General features: G+C 42.8%; 1 protein-coding gene across 5 annotated transcripts in view; it reads left to right on the top strand.

Annotated features, from left to right (window-relative positions):
* Positions 1–24,661, top strand: part of CYLD (CYLD lysine 63 deubiquitinase) — a 381,887-nt gene that overhangs the window by 212,568 nt on the left and 144,658 nt on the right. For 3 of the 5 annotated variants that reach the window (XM_069216434.1, XM_069216432.1, XM_069216433.1), the window contains exon 7: positions 10,812–11,191. In XM_069216434.1, coding sequence (XP_069072535.1) covers positions 10,812–11,191 — 380 coding nt within the window. The remainder of the gene's footprint in view (positions 1–10,811; positions 11,192–24,661) is intronic. The other 2 variants (XM_069216436.1, XM_069216435.1) reach the window with 1 other exon arrangement.

Below are 24,661 nucleotides of genomic sequence, written 5' to 3'. Positions count from 1 at the left end.
AGACAGGTGGGTTTTGCAAATAGTCAGAAGGGGCTATTCGCTCCCCTCCGAGACTACCCCTCCATCCATGCCACCTTCCTACGATCAGATGACAGAGGATCACCTGGCACTTCTCCGCGAGGAGGTTATGGCTTTCTTGGCCAAGGGAGCCATAGAGAGGGTCCCTGTGCCAGAAGTAGGTTGCGGTTGTTATTCCCGCTACTTTCTGGTGCCCAAAAAGGGCATTGGCCTTCCCCCTGTCCTAGACCTCTGGGCCCTCAATCTCTTCCTCAGGAAGGAGAAGTCCAAAATGCCCACTCAGGCTCAGGTTCTATCTGCCCTGGATCCAGGAGACTGGATGGTACCGTTGGACTTGCAGGACCCATATTTCCATATAAACGTCCTGCCAGCCCATGGACGTTACTTGTGGTCACGGTAGGCCACGTGCATTTTCAGTTTACCGTGCTCCCCTTTGGCCTTACCAACACCTCTCGGGTGTTCACCAAAGTTCGCAGCTCATCTGCACAGGTCAGCAGTTTCAGTCTTCCCCTGCCTCGATGACTGGCTGTTGAAGGCTTCTTTGCCCCAGGGTGTCGTCACCAACCTTCAGACTAGGGCGAACCTCCTGCATTCGCTGGAGTTCTCTATAAATGTGCCGAAGTCACACCTGACTCCCTCTCAGAAGCTCCCTTTCTTTGCGCTGTTCTGCACACAGTGCAGTTTCGGGCTTATCCTCCCGAGCAGCGAGTCCAGGATGTTCAGGTTATGATACCGATGTTTCAGCCTCTATCCTGGATTTCGGTGAGACTGTTGGGCCTCTTGGCCTCCTGCATCCTGTTAATCAAGTATGCCAGATGGCATATGAGGCCTGTCAACTCTGCGCCTTCATGCATGGAGATTGAGCGGCGACAGTTGACATCCTTTGACCTTCCTCCCGAAGTCTGTAAGGTTATTTTGTCAGGCAGGCGTCCCTCCGCTAAAATGCTATACGCCTGCTGTTGGAAACGCTCTATATAATGTTGTACAGAAAGATCTATTGATCCTCTTTCTGCTTCTCTCTCTGATATCCTTCTCATTATCTTATCTTTTGCCCAACAGGGTTCTGCCTTGGGCACTCTCAAAGGATATCTTTCTGCCCTATCGGCGTTCCTTCGGCTGCCTGATCAGTCTTAATTTTTCAAATCTCCAATTGTAAATAGATTTCTTAAAGGGCTTGTACATATGCACCATCCTATGCCCTTTGTCATGCTTCAGTGGGACTTAAATCTGGTCCTCACTTTTCTCATGTGTGCTCCATTTGAGGACTGTACAGCTGTCACCTCCGGCTGTTCACCAACAAGACTGCCTTTTTTGTGGCAATAACATCTGCCAGGAGGGTGAGTGAGATGCAGGCTCTTTCATCTAAGCTGTCGTATCTCACCATGTTTCCACACAAGGTAATACTCAGAACTTGTGCTTCTTTCCTCCCCAAGGTGGTGACCCCATTTCAACTGGGTCAGAACATCACCCTGCCCACCTTCTTTGTTCCACGGCATCCTTCTAAAGAAGAGGAGCGACTCCACCAGTTGGACCCAAAAAGAGCATTGTCAATCTACCTTGACCCCACAAAAGATTTCCGGATGGATAACCAACTCTTCGTAGGGTGCTTGAGAGCAAGAAAGGTCGAGCAATGCAGAAACAAACCATTTCACGCTGCATTGTTCTCTGCTTTAATATCTACTATGCATTGGCCAAGAAGCAGCTTCCTGAGGGCTCATTCTACCAGGGGAAAGGTTGCTACCACTGCGTTAGCACGAGGTGTTCCAGTCCTGGATATCTGTCAGGCAGCAACGTGGGCATCATTGCACACATTTGCAAGACATTACTGCCTGGACAACCAGGTCCGTAGAGAGGGACATTTTGCCCGTTCGGTCCTGCAGGACTTTTTAGTGTGAAGAAAATATGTCTGCAGCCCTCCGCCAGGAGGTTATGGTTTGGGTATCTATTCTAAGGCAAGAAATCTACAGCTAGAAGTCTCTATCAGATGAGCAAGTTACTTACCTGTGGTAATGCATTGTCTATTAGAGACTCTATCTAGCTGAAGATTCCTTACACCCACCCATGCCTCTCCACTCTGCGGACAAGTCTAATGGGTCAGGGATTGTCCCTTTCAGGACCCTAGTTTTTGCACAGACAAATCGTTTGTTCTTTCCATGGCTCTGCACTCCTGGCATGGAAGTTTGTGAAAAAGAAGTTTGTGAAAAGGAATCTGACGTACGAGCGTCTTGGTGGTGCCTTTCTAGGCAACCGTGACATCACGAATGGCTCCAGCGATGCCACACAGATCCGAACAACGCCTCCCGACGGCACGCACAAGGGTATTCCTCAGCAAAGGTTCCGGATTCCAAGCTGACGCTGGGGAATTCCAAGGTAAGGAATCTGCAGCTAGATAGAGTCTCTACCAGATAATGCGTTACTGAAGATAAGTAACTTTTTCACCAATGAAGATCTCCTGTGTTCGAGCATGGAATTCACCTTTCTTTCGAGTTCATCCTTTAAGCAGATTTGAAAAAAATATTTAGCTGTGATGCATGCAGCATGCATTTTCAAGGATGTGGAATTCCTATCGCCCGATGCCCGGGACACATTGTTGAGGGTCAAGGGCAACAAGTTTTCATGTTTATTTTGTCCTTGGGACAAGTAGGCCTTAACCCCCTGCCGCACAAACCCTTTGGCTGCCTGTTTACAGAGAAGGGAACTGTCTGCAGTTGAGGTACATGTGTGTCCATCTGTTAATGCTGTTCAAACTTGTATTTATGGTTCCTTAATGAAAAGCCTTTATTATTAGTGTGAGTGCTGTAAATAAACGTTTTAAGGTCACACTGCACAACTGACAGTGGTTCCAGTTAAAAACGAAAAAAAAGCGTACACACGTTTGAAATGTTTATCAATATGAGGCTAAATATAATGCTCCCAGAATGCTCTCTGATTAGATGTAAATGTTTGCCGAAGCTTGTAAGCAAGAGTGAGGATTCTTTGCTTTCAAAATAAAAGTTTCCGCAAAAAATGCAAGTAGGAAAAAAAAGTTTTGCTAATGTGAAATTTTAGGTGCTATTTCTTTGAAGTGTCATTTAGTAAAATGTGTTAATGCATGCTAGTATTTCCAAACAATATTCCAAATGGAAAATCAGTGTAGCCATTTTCAAGAAGATTATGGTAAACATGAAAATAAACAAGCACTGGCATAGCCAACCGATCCAACATATTTTGCGAGTCTTTTGGTTTCGTCAATGCGTGTCTTGTTTTGACATGGCTTTTGTCTCAAAAAGCACACATTGCCACATGTGGCATAATAAAGGCCTTGCAGCCCCCCTCCCCAGGGAGCCCCCTCAGCACAGCACCTGCACTGAGTCTGGAGTGGTGGGCCTTCCATGTTCTTTACAAGGAGGCCTTCTCCCATTTTGTTACAACTCTGATTGCCACAGTAATTCCTTGCACTGAACAAAACTACTTTGTGTTCCAATATGCTCCTTGTGGATGAACAGAATGCAATCACTCATAGTAAAGCCACCCGATAGATAGATAGATAGATAGATAGATAGATAGAGAAAGAAATAAATAGAGGTTTAATAAAAACCAAATGTCTTTGTTAACACCAGACCTACTCAAAGACCCAGTTCCTAAAGAAAGTCACAAAAGTGCACCCAAGGTATATGTCTTCGAATTAGTGGCTTTTATGAATTCACAAGAACCTACAGAAGTAGACCAGGAAATCGTACTCCTTGAAAATATTTGTGAACTGTATTTTAGCATGAGCAAATATGCATGTGTAGATTTGCTCATGTGAAAATCTGTTGAGCGTTTACAAGTTCACTTTCCCTCCAACCACTTTTTCCCAACCCTGGAAGAACTTCTGCCATTGTCAAGAGTACATTTCCAACCTTTCTCATTATTGGAAAAATTAGAGAAGAGGTGGTGAAAATCCTTAAAACCTGCAAGTTAATAGGTTTGCATACTCAAAGGCATTCCAGCCCTGGAACTATTGCTTACTGCTTCCTCCAGCCCCAGTATTTAGATCTGCGGAAATGTGACAAAATAATGAAATTGCTATAGTAGGGATTGAAATTGCAAGTGTTCAAGCCATACTATGGTACTAGCCCTGGCATAATCAGTGAGACTATTATCAGAGCTCGTAGATAATGAGATTGCTACCATAAGTTGTCACCGCACTACATGACTCCAAAGGGAGGAGATGCAAAATAATGTTGTACTTATTAGCCATGTGCAGGGAACAATTGTTATGCTATGGAAGGAAAGATTTCCTAGTTATTGTAACATAAAGTTTCAGTTCTATTAACGGCTCTGAGGTGAGGATTATGCTTTTCCTTTCTCGACTTTATTGAATAGCAGCCGATCATAAAAACATCAACAAACTATTGTTCCCATGATACCTTGGGAATTGAAGTATAAGAATAAACATCTAATTGGAACTAGTTGAGTAACATGTCCAATCAAACAATAGTAGTCCTATATAGTCCATTGTCTGTTTCTCCCTTTCCATCGTGTGAGACATGCCATGATTCACTCCTACCCATCCTGTTTCACCATCTCAGCTCCTAAGAAGAGAGGCCAATTTTTAAAATAAAGTAGTTGGAATCTCAAAGAGAAAAACCTTGCAGAAAGAACAACAAGTGTTAGAGTCATAAAATCAAGTACGTGAGAAATCATCACAAGAACCAATCTGAATAAATAATTAGATAATTACTTATTAATGTGAGAATGGTTGTTTTTGAATGACAAAAAAACTAGGGCGGGATAATTCTCGCCTCTGGGTCCTTAACAGAATTGAAACTTTACGTTACGATAGCTAGGAATTTTTTTCATTCTATGCCAGAACCGGAGGCGAAGATTATGCTATTTCAAAGCTTGTCAACAACTAAATGAGCCATATCAAAACTGCTTTGAAATTGAATCTTTTGAACGTTGAATCCGAAGACCAGTCTGCTGCGCTCATGATATCTTCCAATCGAGCACCTAGACTGAACACCTTAGAAGCCATGGCTCCACGTGTGTAATGAGCACCAAAAAGGGACAAATTGATTCCAGCTTCTTGCATCACCCATCGAACCCAACTAAAAATAGTGGGTGAGATCGCATTATGTGATTTCCTTAAGGCAATGAGAAACTTGCCGTTCCCCAAGAGTATGAATTTCTGAAGACATTTCCTCATATACTTTGAGGCAGCGGACGACACATAGCTTTGGGACATCTGGGAAAGCAGGATAAGAGATCACTCTGGTATTACTTTTCATGCGTGTACTTACTGTGAAAGAAACTCCAAATGGAGAAAAAATCCTATTTGAAATGTCTAAAGCAAGGACATCTGAGACTCTTCTAAAACAGTGGTTCCCAACCTTTTGACTTCTGTGGACCCCTACTTTCTTATTTTTGGAACCCAGGGCCCCCCACTGAATCATTGCTGGAAGCCAGGGACCCTGGCCTAAACATTGTTGATGATTTCAAATGAAAAACAATACACAAAAATATCGAAACATCCATTCAGCAAACATACACAAATGATAAAACATTGTGTTCAATTTAACAAATATAAATATTTAAAAAAAAAAAACTTAATTGGAAGCTGGAACTTTTCTAAGTTTAACTAAAGCCACACATCGTCCATACTATATTCTGTTTGATGCACCTGCACTGCTCCCATGAATCAATCTTAGGAAACTAATGTAACTTTTAGCCTCCAATTTCAAATTCCTTGACATTTACTGTTCGTTTTAAAATTTTCAATTGTACTGTGAGCCACTTTATATATATATATATATATATATATATATATATATATATATATATACAATTTATTAATCTGGTAATGTTATTTAATTTTCTAAGCAGTCGCGGACCCCCTAAGGAGGTATTGCGAACCCCCAGGAGTCCCCGGACCACAGGTTGGGAACCACTATTCTACAAGATATAAAACAGAGAAGCATAGCCAAATTGGCTGAAAGCTCCTTTCTAGAGAGATGCTGGTTAGGTTGCCAGGACAAAAACAGATTCAAAACTTGATTGACATCTCAAAGGGATGAATAATGGGGCTCTGGTGGAAGGCCCTTTGTATCGAGGTTGACTAGAAAATTAAATATATGAACTACATCAGCATCCACGGGATCGAGACTCCTTCGCAAACACCATGCTGATCTGTATCGTTAAGATGTGCTGGGAGCCCATGCTTTGGATAGAAGTTCTTCAGCTTGTTGCGAAAGGCCCAGGACCGACCATCATTCCCTGAAATTTGCTACACCATCCAAGATCGAGAGGCCTCCAGAACCATCTGATGCGCCATATGGTCCAGATTGAGGAGACGACGGATTAGAAAATCCCAAGAAAGTTCCAGAAGAACTGGAAACCTGACTTGAGACTTCCAAATGAGTGTAATCAGGACCAGATTGGCCTGTTGTGTCCTACTTGAGCGGATGTTCTAGTAGGCATCGCAAAGGGAGGAAAAGCGTATCCGCTCTCTTGGCTATAGTCTTGTGGGAAAGTGTCCATGGCTGTCGCCTGGCGATCCGTCTTCCAACTGAAGAATGTAGGAAGTTGATGATCCAATCTGGATGCAAATAGATCTACTTAGAACAGACCCCATAAATCGTGGAGTTGCTAAAACACCTCCAGCTGGAGTTTCCACAGGCTGGAGTCTCGGAAGTGTTTGGAATGGAAATCCGCAATCTGGTTCTGTTTGCCTGAAAGGTATTGAGCTGTGACTGAAATTTGGTGATCTAGGCCATTTTTAGGAGAACACATGTCTGAATTGAGTCTTTGGTCCAGCACTTGACTGCAAAAGAACCAGCTAAAAGCTCCTGTCAATTTATATGCAAGTTTTGTTCCTTCAGAGTCCATATTCCTCTGGTGGAAAAATCTCCACACTGCGCGCCCCAACCTGACCTGCTGGTCTCTGTTTCTATGGTGAGATCCGGGCATAGCCAAAGATTGCTCTCCTGTTCCAGGCCTCCATGTGTGAAAGCCACCAACGGATCTCCTCTTGTGATTCCTCCAAGAGAAGGACTTTTTGAGAGTATGTCAACCCTCTGCGAAGATTTGCTGCCTTTAGACATTGAAGAGCTCGATAATGGAGAGGACTGGGAAAAATTGCCTGGATAGAAGACTAGAGTCCTGCCAGTCGAGCTATCTCCCGAATGTAAACACGTTGCTCGGCCAGAGTGTGCCGCAATTTGTGGCGAATCTTCGTCATTTCGCGAGATGGAAGACTTAGCATGGCAGAGACTGAATCTATGATGAAACCTAAAAAAAACTGCTTTTTGAGAAGGAAATAATAGAGATTTGGACTGGGTTATGACAAGGCCAAGCTTCTTTAGTAAGTTGACCACCACTTACAATTGGAGAGAGAGTTTACTGGGACATTGAGTCAAAAGTAGCATGCCATCGAGGTAAATGATTAGGCGTATCCCCTGTGCCCTAAGGTGTTCCACCACTGGTTTGAGAACCTTTGTGTAGCACCATGGTACAGAGGGTAGATCGAATGGAAGGGTTGGAAATTCAAGTTTAGTTTTGCCAGCAGAATTGAAGAAAACACCCATGCCTTGGTAAAATAGGTATATTCAGATGAGTGTCTTTTAAGTCGAGACACACTAGCCAATCAAGAGGACATAAGACATCGCAAATAAGGTGAATCCCTTCCATTTTGAAATGGCGGTAGATCAACCATTCATTGAATTCGTGTAGATTGATGACTCGTTGTTGACCCCATCAGCTTTGTCGACCAGGAACAGATTGCTGATGATCCCCGAGGATGCTGCATTGCAGGGGGGATATAGTGCCTTTGTCTAGCAATGCCGCAACTTCTGCGTCGACCAAAGCGGTGTTGAGAGGGGGGAAAAAAAAAGAGGACGTAGACTCAAGTCTTGTCTGGGAGTGCCATAAAATTCTATCTAAAAACCTTTGATCGTTTGTAAGACCCATGCATTCCTTGTGATTGACTCCAATGCCAGGGTAAAATTTGCCACGTGGCCCCCTACTTTTAGAAGGGAAGAAGGGATAACATTTACCGGAATAGGACGTAGCGGTAGCTCCTCTACCACCTCGAAAAAGCCTGGCTCTTGTTGGGTAGAAATTGGCGAAGTGGGTTTGGTCTTGGAGTTGTCCATGTCTGGAGCCTTGTCCTATGAAAGAGTTTTGTGCTTGAGCATGGCTGGCCGAGCAGCCCCTGCCCCTACCGGCCCAGTGGAAAATTTGGGAGGGAAAGACTCTTTCAATAGAAGTTTGTGCTTTGTCCAAAGATGTGAATGTGTTCACAAACTTTCCTAACTCTTTAACAAAAGGTTCTCTGAATAAACCTCCCAGGTCTCCCAGCTTAGAGTCCACCCTTATTAACAAAGAGCAGCAACGCTCAGTTGAAAGGGAACAGTTTACATTGCCCAGGAAAATAATAGCTCTTTGTGCCCAACCTGAGAGAATCTAAGGAGATATCAAAGCGCCCGAGGCTTTAGCATCCTCAGCCATATCTAGGATTTTTGTTAACGGGCCCAGGACAATCAAGAGTTTATCCTGACATGCATGCCAGGATCTATCAGTTCTTTAATAAACATCTGTAGGAATGTGGACATTCTGGGGTCCAATTCAGGAGTTAGGGCAACCTTATTTAATAAAGAAGGTCTGGGCACTCGGCTCTGAGGCAATTCCCCAACGGTTTCTGGATGCGTTCTGCTACATAATTTGTGACCTTATCGGACAGGGACCATTCGGAAAACCGAGGATGAACAATTTCATCGGGATCCAGCATATCAGAAATTTCTGATGCAGAATCCTGAGGTGGAGGTTAAGAAGAAGGGAGGCAAGGTCTAGATGGACTGGGATCATCATCTGAATCACTAGAAGAATCACTGTACTGATTGGACGGGGAGTAGGAAGATTGAACACCTAGAAGATCTGAGGGATCATGGGAAAGAGAGGGTTCCAGTTGGGTTAAAAGACAATGTTTGAGACGATCAAAAACGTTGTGATCAGCTCCTGCGTCGCAACTACCCTTTACTGAAGTTGCGTCAATAGATGGATGTTTGGAATCATTTGGTGGTAAAAGAGGTGCTGAGGGAGTTAGGGTAGAAGCTAAAAGCTTGGTATACTCAAGTGCGATCTGTTGTGAAAGCATGTCCTCAAGGTGACCAATGGCCTCAGAAACTGCACTGTAAATAGACGCATCCACAGTGTCATAGAATTCCACCTCATCATTGATCTCCATTATTTAGTAAGAATGAGAAGTAATCAGGGCAACAAAACCACTGAAAATTGTAGTATAAGGAAAAGTTGAAATTACTGTATGGATTATTAATGTATATATGGGTAAACCCTTGTTTAATGAGAGTGGGGGGCTGGGTGTCAGCCTAAATAATTTTAAGTGGACGTAGCCGCACTGAAAGAGGGTTTCAGCCCGGGACACTTCACCATAGTGTGCATACAAATTTGATAATATGGAATTACTGCCTTGGAGTGTGTCCCACCAGGGCAATATTATGCCCAAAATGACAGACCTTATTCAGACATCAAGGATAGTAATACAGACTCCGTGTTTTGAAACGGGGCGTCAATTCAATAAATATTACAGTTACGGACCCCATTGAAGAACTTGGGCGTAACTCTCCAGGCAGTAAAGGCTACGATGAAATTGACTCGCAGCTTCGCTCTCGATTGTGAGAGAAAACAAAGTTGCGCGTCTATTTCACTGCGTTCACCTCAGCACAAGTGTTCTAAACGCAAGCAACCTAGTGACTTCAGAACACTGCAGGAGTCACACCTTGACAAGATAAAGCCGCGAAGAAGCGCTATTGTTCCTGTGGCTTGAAAACAATAGCATAATCAAGTATGTAAAATACAGTAACCTTAAAAAAAAATACATAAAGTTGTACAATTAAACACCAAAAAAAATAAACATTAAATAAAGATAAATAAGTTAGGAAAAAATGGAGAGCAAACTTATCTCGGCTGTAAGCAGCAAAGAAGGAGGAAGGGGAGAAACAGATGATGGACTATCTTCTGGACTACTATTATCTGATTGGACATGTTACCTAGTTCTTATTGGATGTTTTTTCTTATACTTCGATCCTCAAGGGGTCATGGGAACAGTAGTTTTTTGATGTTTTTATGTTCGGCTGCTATTCAATAAAGTGGAGAAAGGAAAAGCATAATCCTCACCTCCAGTCCCGACATAGAATTGCTGTTTACTGACACCTCCTCCTCACTGCCTGATCATGGGTATCATTTCTCTACTACCCTAGAACATAGTCACATAATGGATCCTGTGGACTGTTGCTTTTGTATGTATGACATTACTTTTATATACTCTGTTTCTCCCGGCTTTTTATATTTTTATACTTGCTTTCCTCTTTTCTTAACTGTGTTTTTGTTTACTAGTGTTGTGGGGATCTTCTTGAATGAAGCAGGCACTTTGTTACCCAGACCTTTTTTGTGATAAACATGCACAAACATTATGCTGTCTTAATACTTAAGTAATTGCCTACACACATACTGTAGGTATCTGTGATTGTGACCTGATTTTATCACCCTCTGTAGACGTGGAGGGATGCACAACTGTTGTGCTATGAGGGCGTATAGTTGAACAGTGCTCTAACTGTTCTGTGAACTGTTGGTGGAGTTGCATTATCATTCATTGAAGCCATGCACTTTTAATTAATAATACATTGACTGTGCTTTTTAAATGTAAAATGGAACAAAAGTCTCTATGTACTCTAACGGTCCCATTTTGCAACCATTCTTGTGTGTTTTTTGGCAATATCCCAACATTCATGTGCTGCTTTTGTTTGTTTTTACAGTTGCTGATGAGCCTTCAAAATCTATTGTAGACACATCTCCAGGATTCACTCACAGTTCACCTCCTCTGCATCCCACAACATCAAACAGTATATCCGGTGAAAACAGATTCCATTCTCTCCCTTTCAGTCTATCCAAAATGTCTGGCACAAATGGAACAATGGGGCACACACCTCTTTCCTTATCTGTTCAATCTGTCATTGGAGAAATGGGCAATGCCTCAATCCAGGAAAGTCTGGTAGCTCCTGTGCCCCTCACAAACTTGCATGGTTTAGAAGTGGGCTCATTGGCTGAAGTTAAAGAGAACCCACCTTTCTATGGAGTGATCCGCTGGATTGGTCAACCACCTGGGGTAAATGAAGTATTGGCGGGCCTGGAACTGGTAATTAATATAAATGACATGTGAAACTGTTCTTCGTTTGAAGTTTTTAGCACCTTTTATTTTTTATATGTGGTAACATTTATAGTTTTGAAGCATGCTACACAACAGTAGAGCAATTCTTTATGAAAATTGCTTGAGGATGCACTCTACCAATAAATATACAATCATTTAAAAAATATAGATTCTTTTTAAAAAAAACATGTTTTATATTTAAGGTCAGATAGACAAAGAATCTGACAACAGATTTTGTGCCTGCGCTTTATGCCTGTTTTCACGGCTAGGCTAGAAATGTCAAACAGTTTGTAGTAGAAACTTCTAAATCCCTATATCTTTAATCAAATAGTTGTTCACCATAGTTCCCTAAATTTAATCATTGGAAGGATAGAAGGCAGTCAGAGAGATGATAAAGAGTCAATGATGTGGGGTGGGGCAAACACAAGACGGACAATTTGGGTCAAGGAAAGCCATTGATCAACAAGCAAGAAAATAAGAGTGACATTTGAGCCAATCAGTAGTAAGAAGCGAGCAGACTTTTAACCCCTGCAGGTTCTTGGTACACCCTCATACGGTCTTTTGCAACTGGACAGCTTCCAATAACTAGTATGCTCGAAGTATCAGTAGGTCCTTTACAGCTGGAGCTCTTGTGCAGTCTGGTAGACTTGACCTGAAAAATGTTGTTGCTCTATAAACCCACAGTAATGTGGAAAAGAGATACATATATGCCACGGAAGACCTGACATCAGCAACAGATACATTAAAGCACGTACCAAGACTGCTTAGTATTTGATCAATAAGTGCAGCTGAGAAAGTTAAATAAATTCTGTGGAAATACACAAGGATGTTAGGCAAAATTATATTATGCATACTACAGTTGTTGTAAACGTGTGTGCTATGAGTAATCTACTTTTCTCAAATTATAATTTGAGTTGTCTACCAGTTCAATGTTTTGAGTGACTTACTGTCATGTTCTCTTGAGGTAGTTTATGCCAGTGGTTCCCAACCTGTGGTCCGGGGTCTCGTGGGGGTCCGCAAAGCCTTCTCAGGGAATCCGCAACTGCTTAGAAAATTAAATATTATTAACAGATTAGGTCCCCAGCTTTCAGTAATGACTCACTGGGGAGTCCCCGGATTCTAATAATGAGTCAGTGGGGGTCCCCGGGTGCCAGTAATGATAAAGCTGGAGTCCACAGAAGTCAAAAGGTTGGGAACCACTGGTTTATGCCATTGGGTTAAAAATCATGCTTACATTCTGGAGTAGTGGTGGCCCATCAGTATGGATGCTGAGGCTCCACTCCCTTTTTTCCCAAACATGATGAGTGTCTGTCACGCTAAACAAAGGTCAGCCTGACAGACACTCATCGTGTCAGAGGTGTAAGACAGCCATACACTTTACATGCGCTAATGCTCAGGTGCCTTGGCAGTCTTGAGCCAAGGTTAGTCGGGGTGAAGATCTCACAGCAATGAAGGCTTTTCCATCAACAACCTATGAAAGCCCTGAAAGGATCCTCCCCCTCATGACAAGTCTGAGCTTTACTTAGTCAGCCCTGGATGCCTCAGGTTTAAATTCAAACTACCCAGGGTTGTATACCCTGGGCTGAAGGTCTATCAGTGATTCCTTACACCACCCTTTCCCAACTTGTCACAGAGTGGGATAGGATCAGCAAGTCTCAGTGACCTCACCACACTGTGTGGCGAGTAAGGAAAGGTCCTCCTCTCATTGGCTGTCTCGTCGCAAGATTAGCCAATAAGAAGAGGTGGACGTATTTTGAGTTTGTTTCTTCCCTCCTCGAGGCTTCCTGCTTTGTCCCACCACCTGTTAATCCACTTTCATGCCTGCGACCCAGTAAGTGCCTAGCTGAATGTTTTCATGTGTATGTGTGCATGTGTGTCTGTATGAATGTCTATGTATTTGTATGTATTTGTTCTGTGAATAGGTGTGTTTGAATGAATGGGTGTGAGTATTTTTCCTGTATTTGTGTCTTTGTGAGTGTATAGGCGAGAGTATGTGCACATGTGCTTGTGAATAATTAGATTTCAGTGTGTGTGCTTGTGGATGTGTGAATTGAGTGTGCTCCTGTTTCGCCACCCAATTACTCATCTAAACAACCATCCTTCACTGGTCTGTAGAAAACAAAAAGGACCAGGAGAGCACTTATTAGCGTCTCCAACTACAAGAGACAAAATCATACAGAGAACGGTTCCCAAATTTGTAATTTTCTAGGCTTTACTTGAGACTTTCATGTTCTTGGTGGTGAAAAACAATTACAATTTTTCCTTCTTGATAATAACAGCTTCCCATTTATAAATTTCTACACAGGACCATGACAGAATCCAATTTTTCTGCCGAAGCAGCTCATCTGCCAAAACAGCTCACCATCAAGGCATTTCTGACTGGATACAGATAGCTCCATTGATGAAGAGACCTAGTTTCTGAAAATAAATAGTATTCAAAGGGCAAAGACAAATGTTTGAGGATACATGCTTTAAATTTTACAACTATCTCTTTCCTGTCATTTTGACAGAAAAAAGTCTCAGAGCACACAAGACTATCTTTGTCATAATGTACATTCACTCAAAATGAGACTGAATCCTAAAGCCTACTCAGTTCTTGATGTTGCATCAAAGTCGTTGACCATGACACATTCAGAGAAATAAGCAACCGCGATCCTGAAAGATCGCAATAGATTTTGAGCAGAAAATTGCTCAAAGCGAGTACTGAAATAATCTCAGCAACCTCAAGTTGGGCTGTATAGCAAACAATGTTTAAGTCCAAACATCTAAGCTGTAAATTAAATGAATAGGTATCTTTTTTACAAAAAAATGTGAATCAATCACCTCTCCCTCATAAACCCCCCCTCCAATTCTCACAGTCCTGACACAGAAGACTCTGAGGTTGGAGTATATTGCTGAGTGGTTTAGTATTGCATTTTATACTATTTGTTTTTTGTGGCTTTTTAGTATGAATTTGTTTTATTAATCTAACCTGCTATTAACCACTTATTAGCAATTGCACTATAACACTTGGGTGATTGCCTCATGGCATGAATAAAAAGAAGCCAGAGGCCTAATTAAATTCTTTTAAGAAACTGGCTCAAACCTCACAACTGACCTCGTTCACACTGATTTGAAAAAATGACTTACTATTGTGAGATGTCGAAATTCTATTAGAGAACATCTCAATTTCACCAGAACACCAAAGCATTGATTAATTTTTTGTAGACATTAATATTCTCAAATATGATTTGATACCATCTTAGGTGCAATACCAAAAGTAACTACCCCAGAGGATATGCCCCTTGAATAGGTTGAAATGTGCTTTTTATCAAGTGAAAACTTGAGACATTGCAGAAGTGTTCTTAATGCCAACATGCTAATTGTAGGCACTAGCCCCAAGCACCAAGAGCCACCACACTGGAAAATGACCACTGAAATATGTTTTTCACTTGTAACTCCTGAAAGAATTACCAAATGTCTCTACTTTTTAAAAGTTGTTAATCAGTTCTGTACGAGAAAGGCATGGACAGTATTTTTTGAGAGTCCATACTTATCTCTTATGTTCTTAACTCCTTTTTTGTAGTAATTTAAATAAAATGTAAGCCAGGTTGACTTTGGAAAATTGAATTTATTTCTCCCTATATTTATGTTCTGTCTCTAATAAACTCTGTATTTGTCTAAAGTTGTGACATTGATTAGGTTACAGAGCTTTTATACTAACCTAAAGGTTTTTCCCTTTAAAAATGTTTCAAAGATATGTTCGTAAAATTAAAAAGCACCACATCAGAGCGACCACAGAAATAATGAAAAGGTACATCAGTTATTGCACGTTCTCAAAGTGAATCACATGCACTTTTGCACTTACACCGGATCAGTTCTCAGGATTCTGCAGGTGGTTGATTGCCAAGGTGAAGATGATATCTCTGTTTCAACCAAAGATATGTAAGTCTGGGAGCTGAGGCTTCTTCTAAAGGGCCTGGTCCTAAAAATGTTCTGTGTCATAGCCACACACTAATGGGCCTAAGGGCTAGCAGTTAAATTAGGGAATCTGTGTTTCAGCAACAACTGAAAAAAATATTAATTTGTGACTGATAAAGGGATCCAGCTAACTCCCAGTATGTTAGTCAAAATATTTGTTGCGACATTAATGTTGACGATATTGATGTGATTAATATCCAGTCAATATGTGTTGTACCTTCGTTTGCATCACTTAAAAAATAAACCCCATTGATCCAATTTCACATGGTAAAAATAAGTCACAAGACTCACAATATCATCTTTTAAAACCAGTTGCATAAATGACAACTTCTCTTCCTTGGGCATAGGTCATAGTTCTGTTAACACTAATATTGGCGGTCGCCATTGTGTTGAATCCCTTAAAAACCTGCTAACTGCTTAAAATTATGTTGGTTTTAATTTGTGAAATGAATCGCACTGAGATTCTTTTCTCACAAATGCAAAAGGCACAGTAAGTGTGATACAACAGAGATTGCCAGGGAAATCAAGGCCTCTCAGACAACTTGAGTCCCCAACCCTCTGCCCTTAAGCCCCTCCAGTACTGCCTATCATTTCATTTGACCGTCCATCTTGACAGGGTATACATTGACTTCAAAGAACTTCAAAAACTTCAATGTAATTTTGGTTATTAATAACTATGCAAAAGTACATTGACCAATATAGTAGAGTGCCACCAGTCAAAAATCTTTATGTTTGAGGCATGTGTGGCTGTAGATAAACATGCTGTGCAAACTCCTGCCATTTAGGGTTGGGCCTGGATGTGTGCCAGTTGTTTTTGTTTTTCGAGGTAGAATGACTCATCCTCTTTGTGATAATGCACATGGTCATCAACACCATTATAAGTTTGTTTTATTTCCGCCCTCTGGTTCAGACGTGTGCTCCAGTTCAACCCCGTTGTGGTGCTCTTTTCAGTTCACGCAATACCTTCCCTCCGTCAGTATTGTACTTCGATCTCTTTCCGCTTCTTTCCTTTGAGGGTCGACATTTGAATTTTCTCCTCCAGCGGAGTCTGTATTCACCGCGTCCCTTCCTCGGCCTCACCCTTCGGGGCCTACTGCCACCTTTATTCGTCTTTCCACCATGCCTCAACAGTGATGGTACAGATGCCTTTTCGGTATTGTCATCACTGCCACTCTAAATACACTTGGACCGATCCCCACCAGGTCTGCAATCTGTGTTTGTTGGCGGAACACATTGAGGCTGCCTGCGACACCTGCTGCTCCTTCTGCTCCTAAGACACTCTTCGCAACTAACCTGGCCGTTGATTTGAGATATTGCGTAGGAGCGGATAAGACACACCAGAATTTTAGGTCCAGGGGACGTTGAGGAGGAACAACACCCACAACTGTTGGTTGCGGATAAATAGGCTTTCTCCCCCAAATAAAGCTCTGGCTCGGAACAGGAGATCTTGGTCCCTTTTGCCTGCTGAGCAGCCCGTGAGTATGGTTCCGCCTCCCCCTCGTTACCGCATGCATCCCTAGCAGCCTTCAGCCAAGAGGCATGCAACCCCTCTGGAACATCAGAGACAGTCTTCTGGACTACCACTGCTTTAGAGCCATGGTCGGCACTGAGTAACTGATTTGGATGCCCCGCGCAGCTCTGCTCTGAAAAAGCCTTTGAGACTGAGCACTTTGGCATTGGCCACCCCAACACAGGCACCGAGCCGACCCTTGGCATCAACCTCTTCCGCCTCGGCACCAAGCGGAACCTCGGCAGAAAACAGAAGGCACCCATGGAGTCCAAGACACTGGCTCACCCAAGCCCATTCTCCATAACATGCAGCTTGACTCAAGACAAAAACAACTGATAATCCGCCCACACAAGGGGCTGCATCCATGCCCGCCCGTTCCATTCTCGAACGTTAGCTGCACTTCCAGGAGGACTTGGACATTCCAGTTCCTGCAAAACAGCGCAGGAAGGTGGCTAAGGCTTCCAGCTCCTTGCACCATCATCACCCCCACCTACTCCTCCACCTCAGCCCTCGCCCCTCCTCTCCTGATGATTTCACATCCTTTCAAGAACTCATCAGTGGAGGAGCCTTCTTCTATAAGGTGAAACATCACACGGTGCCCTTAAAGGAGGACTTCCTTTTCTTCACTCACCGCTCCACCCAGTATCTCCCCATGCTCAAGGACGTGCGGGGCCACACCCCTGACATTTTTAAAGATCCTATCAGGGTTACCATTATAACACCTAGGGTAGTTAAAAAATATAAGGCCTCCCCACTGTCCCTATAGATATTTGTGGTCAGATTGCACCAGACTCTCTAGTAATCACCAGGTGGCCATGCAGTCAGCCAACCACTGGCGCATTGCAAATTCCATGAGTCTTCTTGTGAGATGCGGCGGTGCCCATGGGCTGAAATAGAGGTTCCTCTCCAATACCTCCTTAAAGAGCATAGAAAACATGGCCATAGCATAGTCTCCGAGGGCAAGCTCATATCCATTACATCTATTCTCTGCACCCTAGACTTGACTGACATCACTGCTAGAGGCATAAATACGAGTATTCCTTTATGCAGACATAAATGGCTCTATATCTCTGGCTTTAACCAGGACTTCAGCAGAATCTGCCTTTTGTTGGGGTCCACCTTTTTGGCCAACAAGTGGGCCAAGCTTTGGAAAAAATAAAAAAGGATACAGGGCCAGCAACGAGATGGGGGTACTGTGAACACCAGCTCTCAGTAGCTCTTTTTCTGTACCCCTTCTCAGGGAGGTTCAAAGACCACCTCCCATGAGGCCTTCAAGTATAATCAGTGCATCCAGGGCCAGCAGTCCTTCCCCAGTAGTAGTTTTAGTGGGTTCTATGGGGGCAACAATTCCAGAGGCAAGGTAGACCAAACCCTGACTTGCCTCTTCTTCCCCCGACCACAAAACACCTGTCGGAGGATGTCTACAAGGTTTCTTTCTCTCATGGCAAACCATCACCTCAGACCAGTGGGAGCAGGATATTATCCAACATGGTTATTGTCTGGAGCTTACTTCCACACCACCCTCTGTTCTACCTCGCAAACAGAGATTATGAATGGAACATAAAACAATACATCAAAGAGGAAGTCAAAGCCCGCTTATTCAGAAGGGCTATAGAATCTGTCCTGAGCCATCAGCAAGGTACAGGAGTGTACTCCCTGTACTTCCTGATAAACCGAAAAGACTGATCCCTCAGGCCGATTCTGGACCTCAGCTCCTAAATAAATAAATTCTATCAGAGCATTTTCAGTTGGTAACCCTTCAGGATGTCATCCTGCTTCTCCAGCAAGGCGACTTTGTGGCTGTGTTCAACCTAATGAATGCTTATTTAACATGCCAAACTATCCAGCTCATTGCTAATATCTCAGATTTGTGCTCGTCGGAACACACTACCAGTTCAAGGTGCTCCCCTTTGGTGGGTCACTGCTGCACCTCAGGTGTACACCATGTGCCTTGCAGTGGTAGCTGCACACCTCCGCAGACAGGGCATCCATGTTTTCCCATATCTAGACGATTGCTGCCACCCATCAACAGTGCTGCAAACAAATACAGTTCATAATAGATCTGTTTCATCGCTTAAGGTTTCACACCAACACCACCAAATTCCCCCTCCAACCCCTACAGATCCAGTCGTACTTAGGGGCTGTTCTCAAAACAGAGGTAGGTTTAGCCTATCCAAATTCTACCAGGACCCAGTCGTTTTTTCAGGCAACTCACTGTCAGGGCATTCATGCGCCTCTTAGGCATGATGGCCTCCTTCACTGCTATAGTACTTCATACGAAACTTCACACACCCCCATTGCAGGAATGTTTGGCGCAACTGTGGCCTCAGGCAGAAGGGTTGTTAGGACGATCTAGTGTTCATCGGCGGCAACAACCTGTTGCAAGGGTGGCCTTTCCTCAACCCTGTTCCACAGACAATTGTTATAACAGACACCGCCCTCATGGGTTGGGCACACACTTACAGGATCTGATTAAACAGGGTCAATGGGAGACCAAATACCAAGGTCTCCGCATCAGCTACCTGGAGCTTCTAGCCGTTCACCTAGCATTGAAGCCCTTCCTATCTCATCTGTTAGGCAAGGTTGTCATTGTCCAGCAGACAATATGACTGCCATCTACTACCTTTGAAAACGGGGTGGGGGGGAGGGGGATATGCTCTCCATAGCTGTTTGTTATCCCTGACCATTTGGTGTTGGGCTCTCCACCACAAGATTAATTTGTTAGCGAAGTACCTTCAGGGGATGGACGAATTGTCTGAACTACTCAGCAGGATTCGGCACGAGTCCATGAGTGGGAACTCCACCCACAAGTACTCCTCCGTTACATTCACAGTTGGCGTTCCTTCAGATAGATATGTTCACAGCAGCAGAAAATACCAATTGCCCAAACTTCACCTCTAGGTTCCCACACCCACAGTCCAGCGGCAGTGGACTATGGATCAACTGCTTAGGGATATTTGCCTACTCTTTTCTTCCTCTTCGTCCATTTGAGGTTCGGAGGCTTCGGCATACGTCCCTTATGGTCATCCTGGTAGCTCCCACATGGGTTCTCCAGCCATGGTTATCAACTCTGCTCAAACTCTCTCTGGTTCCACTCAAGAAGCTCCCCAACAGGCTGGACCTTCTCACACAGAAAATGTAGAAATCAGGCACCCAGATCCCTCAACCTTGGGATGTGGCTCTTGAGGTCATAGAATGTGGATACCTTAATCTTCCACCTTAGTGCATGAGTATTCTCATGGAAGCCCGCAGACCTACCACCTGTGCCTGCTACTTGGCCAAATTGAAGAGATTTGTCTGCCACTGTCAATCAAAACAAACTGACCTGTTTAAAGCTACAGAACAAAACATTGTTTGTTACTTGTTTCACTTGCAAGTTTCTGGGCTATCCTTTACCTCCATACGCAATAGCTGCCTATCTTCAGCACAGACAACACATCTGTCTTCTGGATACCGGTCATTAAAGCCTTCATGGAAGGTCTCAAAAGAGTGATTCTCCCCCGGTTCAGTCTGCACCGTCATGGAATCTCAACATTGTATTCACACGACTCATGGCCCCACCATTTGAGCATCTTCACACTTGTCCCCTTCAGTTCCTGTCTTGGAATGTGGGATTTCTAGTTGCTATTACCTCTCTTAGGCATGTCAGTGAGCTTCAAGCATTAACCATTGAAGAACTCTTCTTCAAAATACATAGGGACAGGGTTGTCCTCTGCAACCACCCTTAAATTTCTTCCTAAAGTAGTGTCTCAGTTAACTCGTAATCAGTCAATTGACCTACCTGTTTTTTCCCAAAGCCTGATTCAGTGGGGGAACAGGCTGTCCATACTTAGGACTTAGCCCGGCAACAAGCTAATGTTGGTCAGGCAGTTTTTCGTACACTGCAACACCCACAGGATACCCACCACTTTTGGGAAGGACTGCTTTACAGCATGTGCACAGCATGTGTATCTACAGCCACACATGCCTCGAATGGAAACTGTTACTTACCCTGTAAGCATCTGTTCATGGCATGTAGTGCTGTAGAATCACATATGCCCACCCTCCTCCCCGAGTGCATGTGGCCATTGCCGTATCTCTTACTATCTGTTTTTCCTCTTATGCATAGGCATTCCTTTATTTGCTGCATGGCTTCACATTACATCCTCACCTGCCATGCGCAAAAACAATCTAAGAGTGGAGTCGATGACCATGCACATTATCACCAAGAGGAGGAGTCAATCTGCCTTGTGACTCGAAAGACTTCTATGAAGAAAAAATAACTTGCACACACCTGGAACTAACACTAGATGTCATAAGTGTGTGCAGCATGCAAATCTGCAGCACTACATGCCACAAATAGATGCTTGCAAGGTAAGTAACATTTTCAATAGGCAACCATCCCTCTGTAGTGACCTCTTACACAGTCTTACACTCCAGTTGAAGTCAAGTAGTTCAAAACCTCTCCTCTCAATTGTAAATTGGGTGCACCCTAACATGCTTCAAAGGAATAAACTTTAGTTTTTCTAAATAGGATACCCCAGGTTAATGAGGAGCAACATGAAAAGCAGATTTGTTGCAAAATAACTGTACTGTTTGGCTCAGGAATTCACAGTTGGTATTTAGTAATCAGATCAGATCTTGTTGCACAGTATAGACTAACCATCCTAGATGTTTCTGTTTATTGCCTAAATGATGTGGGCAAATTGATAGTGTTTTGGCAATTAATTACAGGTAGTTACCACCATCTCTTACGTGTATTAGGATGGGATGTTCCCCCAAACATTTATAAGCTGTAGCTAACCCTCAGTTACCAGCTCAATGAGACGCCTAATAGAGAAAAATGCAGATCCAGTATCCATGGAAGTTCCGTCAAGGATACTTTATACATGTATCACATTACCATTAAACCAAAGCCTGCTGGTTTTATCATGCTCCTTCAGTTGGTGAGTGAAGATCATCTTACTGAACCTCTCAGAATCATTATATGCCCCATTGAAGTCTTGTGGACTTTTGCTTATCGTTCACAGAACCAAAATGATGTTAAATCATAACAATATTTTTATACTTATGATATTTGCATATTTTAAGAGACCTGGTCTGAGGTCCTGTATTTAGACAAAACTAATAAAATTGTATCATTGAGACACAACAAGATTTGAAGTAGTGACACAGCAGGATTTCCAAGCAGATAGTCTTCGACTAGCCCCATGGCACACCTAAAGGGAGGTCACTTTATTTATTTAAGGTTGGGTTGTCAAGGACATTATCTTTTGCATCCAGGAAGAACAAGATTTGTTGCTAGTACATCATTAAAAGTTTGCCATCTGCTGAAATAAGTTAATATCCATTTACTTTGTGCAACTTTTCATTGTGGGCTTGGCCACCTCAAGTTCTGACCTGTGTCCCTTTTTTTTTTCCTTGAGTCCTCATTTATAACAAAAGACAGTAGGAGCCATACCGTGTCCCGGCTCTGGTCGGGTCCTAGACCCAGGATTGGGCACCAGAGGCATGGTCTCCAACCAACATGAGGAGAGGCAGTACGGAGGGGAGGGGCTGAAAGTACAGACCGATCAACCTACCCTCCTCCTCTCTGTTGCGTCTAAGATAATTAATCATTGGACTCTTATTATAGTCAAATGCAAAGATTGTCCTAAATATAACCTCCCCACCTACAAGCAAGAGGAGTTAATTCTATAGAAGGTCAAAAAAGGTTCCCACATTCTCTGGTGTTTGACCTGGCCATTACTACAATCGAAGTCAGACATTCTCTTCACCGACAACAGCCAATCAGTATGTACTTAGTACATACTTCCCGACGTGCTATCAATATTAAATAGAAGAAAAGATGTGTCACAGGTTTTGCCAATTTATCATGTATGTTTCCCCCGGGAACCTCGTGTAGCCCAAAAACAGTCATTGGTAGATTGATTTCTACTTGTCTATTTATAATGGATAAAATCATCTTACCTACTTTTTCCAAGAAATTGCTAATTCCCGGACATCGCCACCAGTAATGTATATCGTCTACACCGTCTAGGCAGCACTTTGGGCAGTTACTCTTCTTTTGAAGGCCAATTTTAACTAACCTTCTGGGAGTACAGTAAACCCTGTACAGAGTGAACAAGTGATTCCTCCTCAAGGAAGCGGGTTTCACCACAGACCAAAGCATCTTCATAGATGACTGCCAAAAATGAAGCAGGTCAAGTGCTGGAAAATCAGGTTTCTACCCCTGTACGGGTGATGGAAAAGAGGCATCCTCGGCCTGTATTAGTACCCAATACCATCTTGAAACTTCTTTTTTTAGCCGCTGGGCACCTATAATTTCACTTTCCCAATCTGTAACAAGCCCGGCCTCGGGCTCTCCTTGTACCCAGGATTTCATTTGTATATATTTAAATCTAGATAACTTAGCATCAGATATGGACTCCCATGAGATCACAGAACCTCTAGTAACTATTTGTCCCGATCGTGTAATTCCTCCCTCTATCAGTGGGGTAGCTAGGGCTTCTTGTAAACATATCAGTGTACTGGGAGAGTTCCAAATTGGGGCCAACTCACTATAATATGGGATTCCCAACCTCGTTCTTATTGCAAACCCTATCTTGCAAGCAGTATTAAGAACTTTTAATATTACTTTTTTGTAGTATCTGGGATGACCAAATTTATAAAGAAAATGCATACCCTGCTCTCGAAAGCTACTTGTTAGTGCCCGTAACTGTGAGGTTCTTTGAAAAATAGTGGTCTAATGTTTTTCAAGTGGAATGACCAGTAATAAAGCTGAAAGTCTGGAAGTGCGATTCCTCCATCTAGCTTCTTTTTCCTCAATTGCTTCCATGCTATTCTGGGATTTTTGTATGACCATGTGAACCTAACTACTTCCCCTTGCAATTTCCGTAACCAGTCAGCTTAGAGAAATAATGGGAGGTTATTAAAAATAAAAGTAAATTTTGGGAGTATCACCATTTTTATTAAATTTGTTCTACCTAAAATAGAGAGTTGGAGGTGCGACCATCGAGTGAGAAGCCTTTTTGTTTCCCTGAAAATATTAAGAAAATTCACATGGGTCATCTCTGCCAGGTTTTTGACCACTTTTACCCCAAGGTAACGAATTTCATCTTTCTCTAGTCTACTAACTTGTGGACCGTTCGAAGTCATCACCTCTGATTTATTGGTATCAACTGAATAACCAGAGATTTCCTCGAACCCTGCTATAATTTCAAACAAAGCCGGGGAAGAACTCTGAGGGTCTTGTGTACAAACCAAGAGGTCGTCTGCATATAAGGCTTCCTTCAGGACTCATCCTTGATGTTGAAAGGGTGTTATCCTCTGATCTAATCTGATTCTCCTAGCCAAAGGTTCAATTTATAAATTAAAGAGAAGGGGTGAAAGGGGACATCCCTGTCGTGTTCCTCGTTCAATTTTAAGGTTTGGAGATAAGTAGCCATTTACCAGAACCCTGGCTGTGGGTGCTTTATAAATAGCTTTAATTACCTTAAGAAAATCATCTCCTAAATGATTATGTTCCATCACTACCTGCAAAAAAAGCCAGTACACCCTGTCAAACGCTTATGCCGCATCAATTGTTAAAATTGTGAAAGGAATTTTATTAACAGTAGCAATATCAATTGCAGAAACTAAATCATGGATCAAATCACCCAAGTACCGATTTTTCATAAAAACCTTTCTGGTTATTATGTACCAGATCACCAATCACATTGTCTAATCTCCTAGCAAGTACTTGTGTAAAAATTGTATAACCATTATTAAGCAGTGAGATGGGCCTATAAAACTCACATCTCCTAGAGTCTTTCTGCAGCTTTAATATTAAAGTTATAATGGTTTCATTCCATGAAAGCGGAACCGAGGTAGACTCTATAAATATTGAGTTCATCAACTGAGTTAAAACTGGCACAAGCTCTTTTTTTTTTTTAGAAGTTTGTATAATTCGGCCGCAATCCCATCTGGGCCCGGGGCCTTCCCGTTTTTCAAGCTGGTAATAACATTTT

This window comes from Pleurodeles waltl, chromosome 12 (genome assembly GCF_031143425.1).
Source record: "Pleurodeles waltl isolate 20211129_DDA chromosome 12, aPleWal1.hap1.20221129, whole genome shotgun sequence".
NCBI classification, from domain to species: Eukaryota; Metazoa; Chordata; class Amphibia; order Caudata; family Salamandridae; genus Pleurodeles; species Pleurodeles waltl.
The sequence above is the reverse complement of the archived record's forward strand: the minus strand, read 5'-3'. Positions and strand labels throughout refer to the sequence as shown.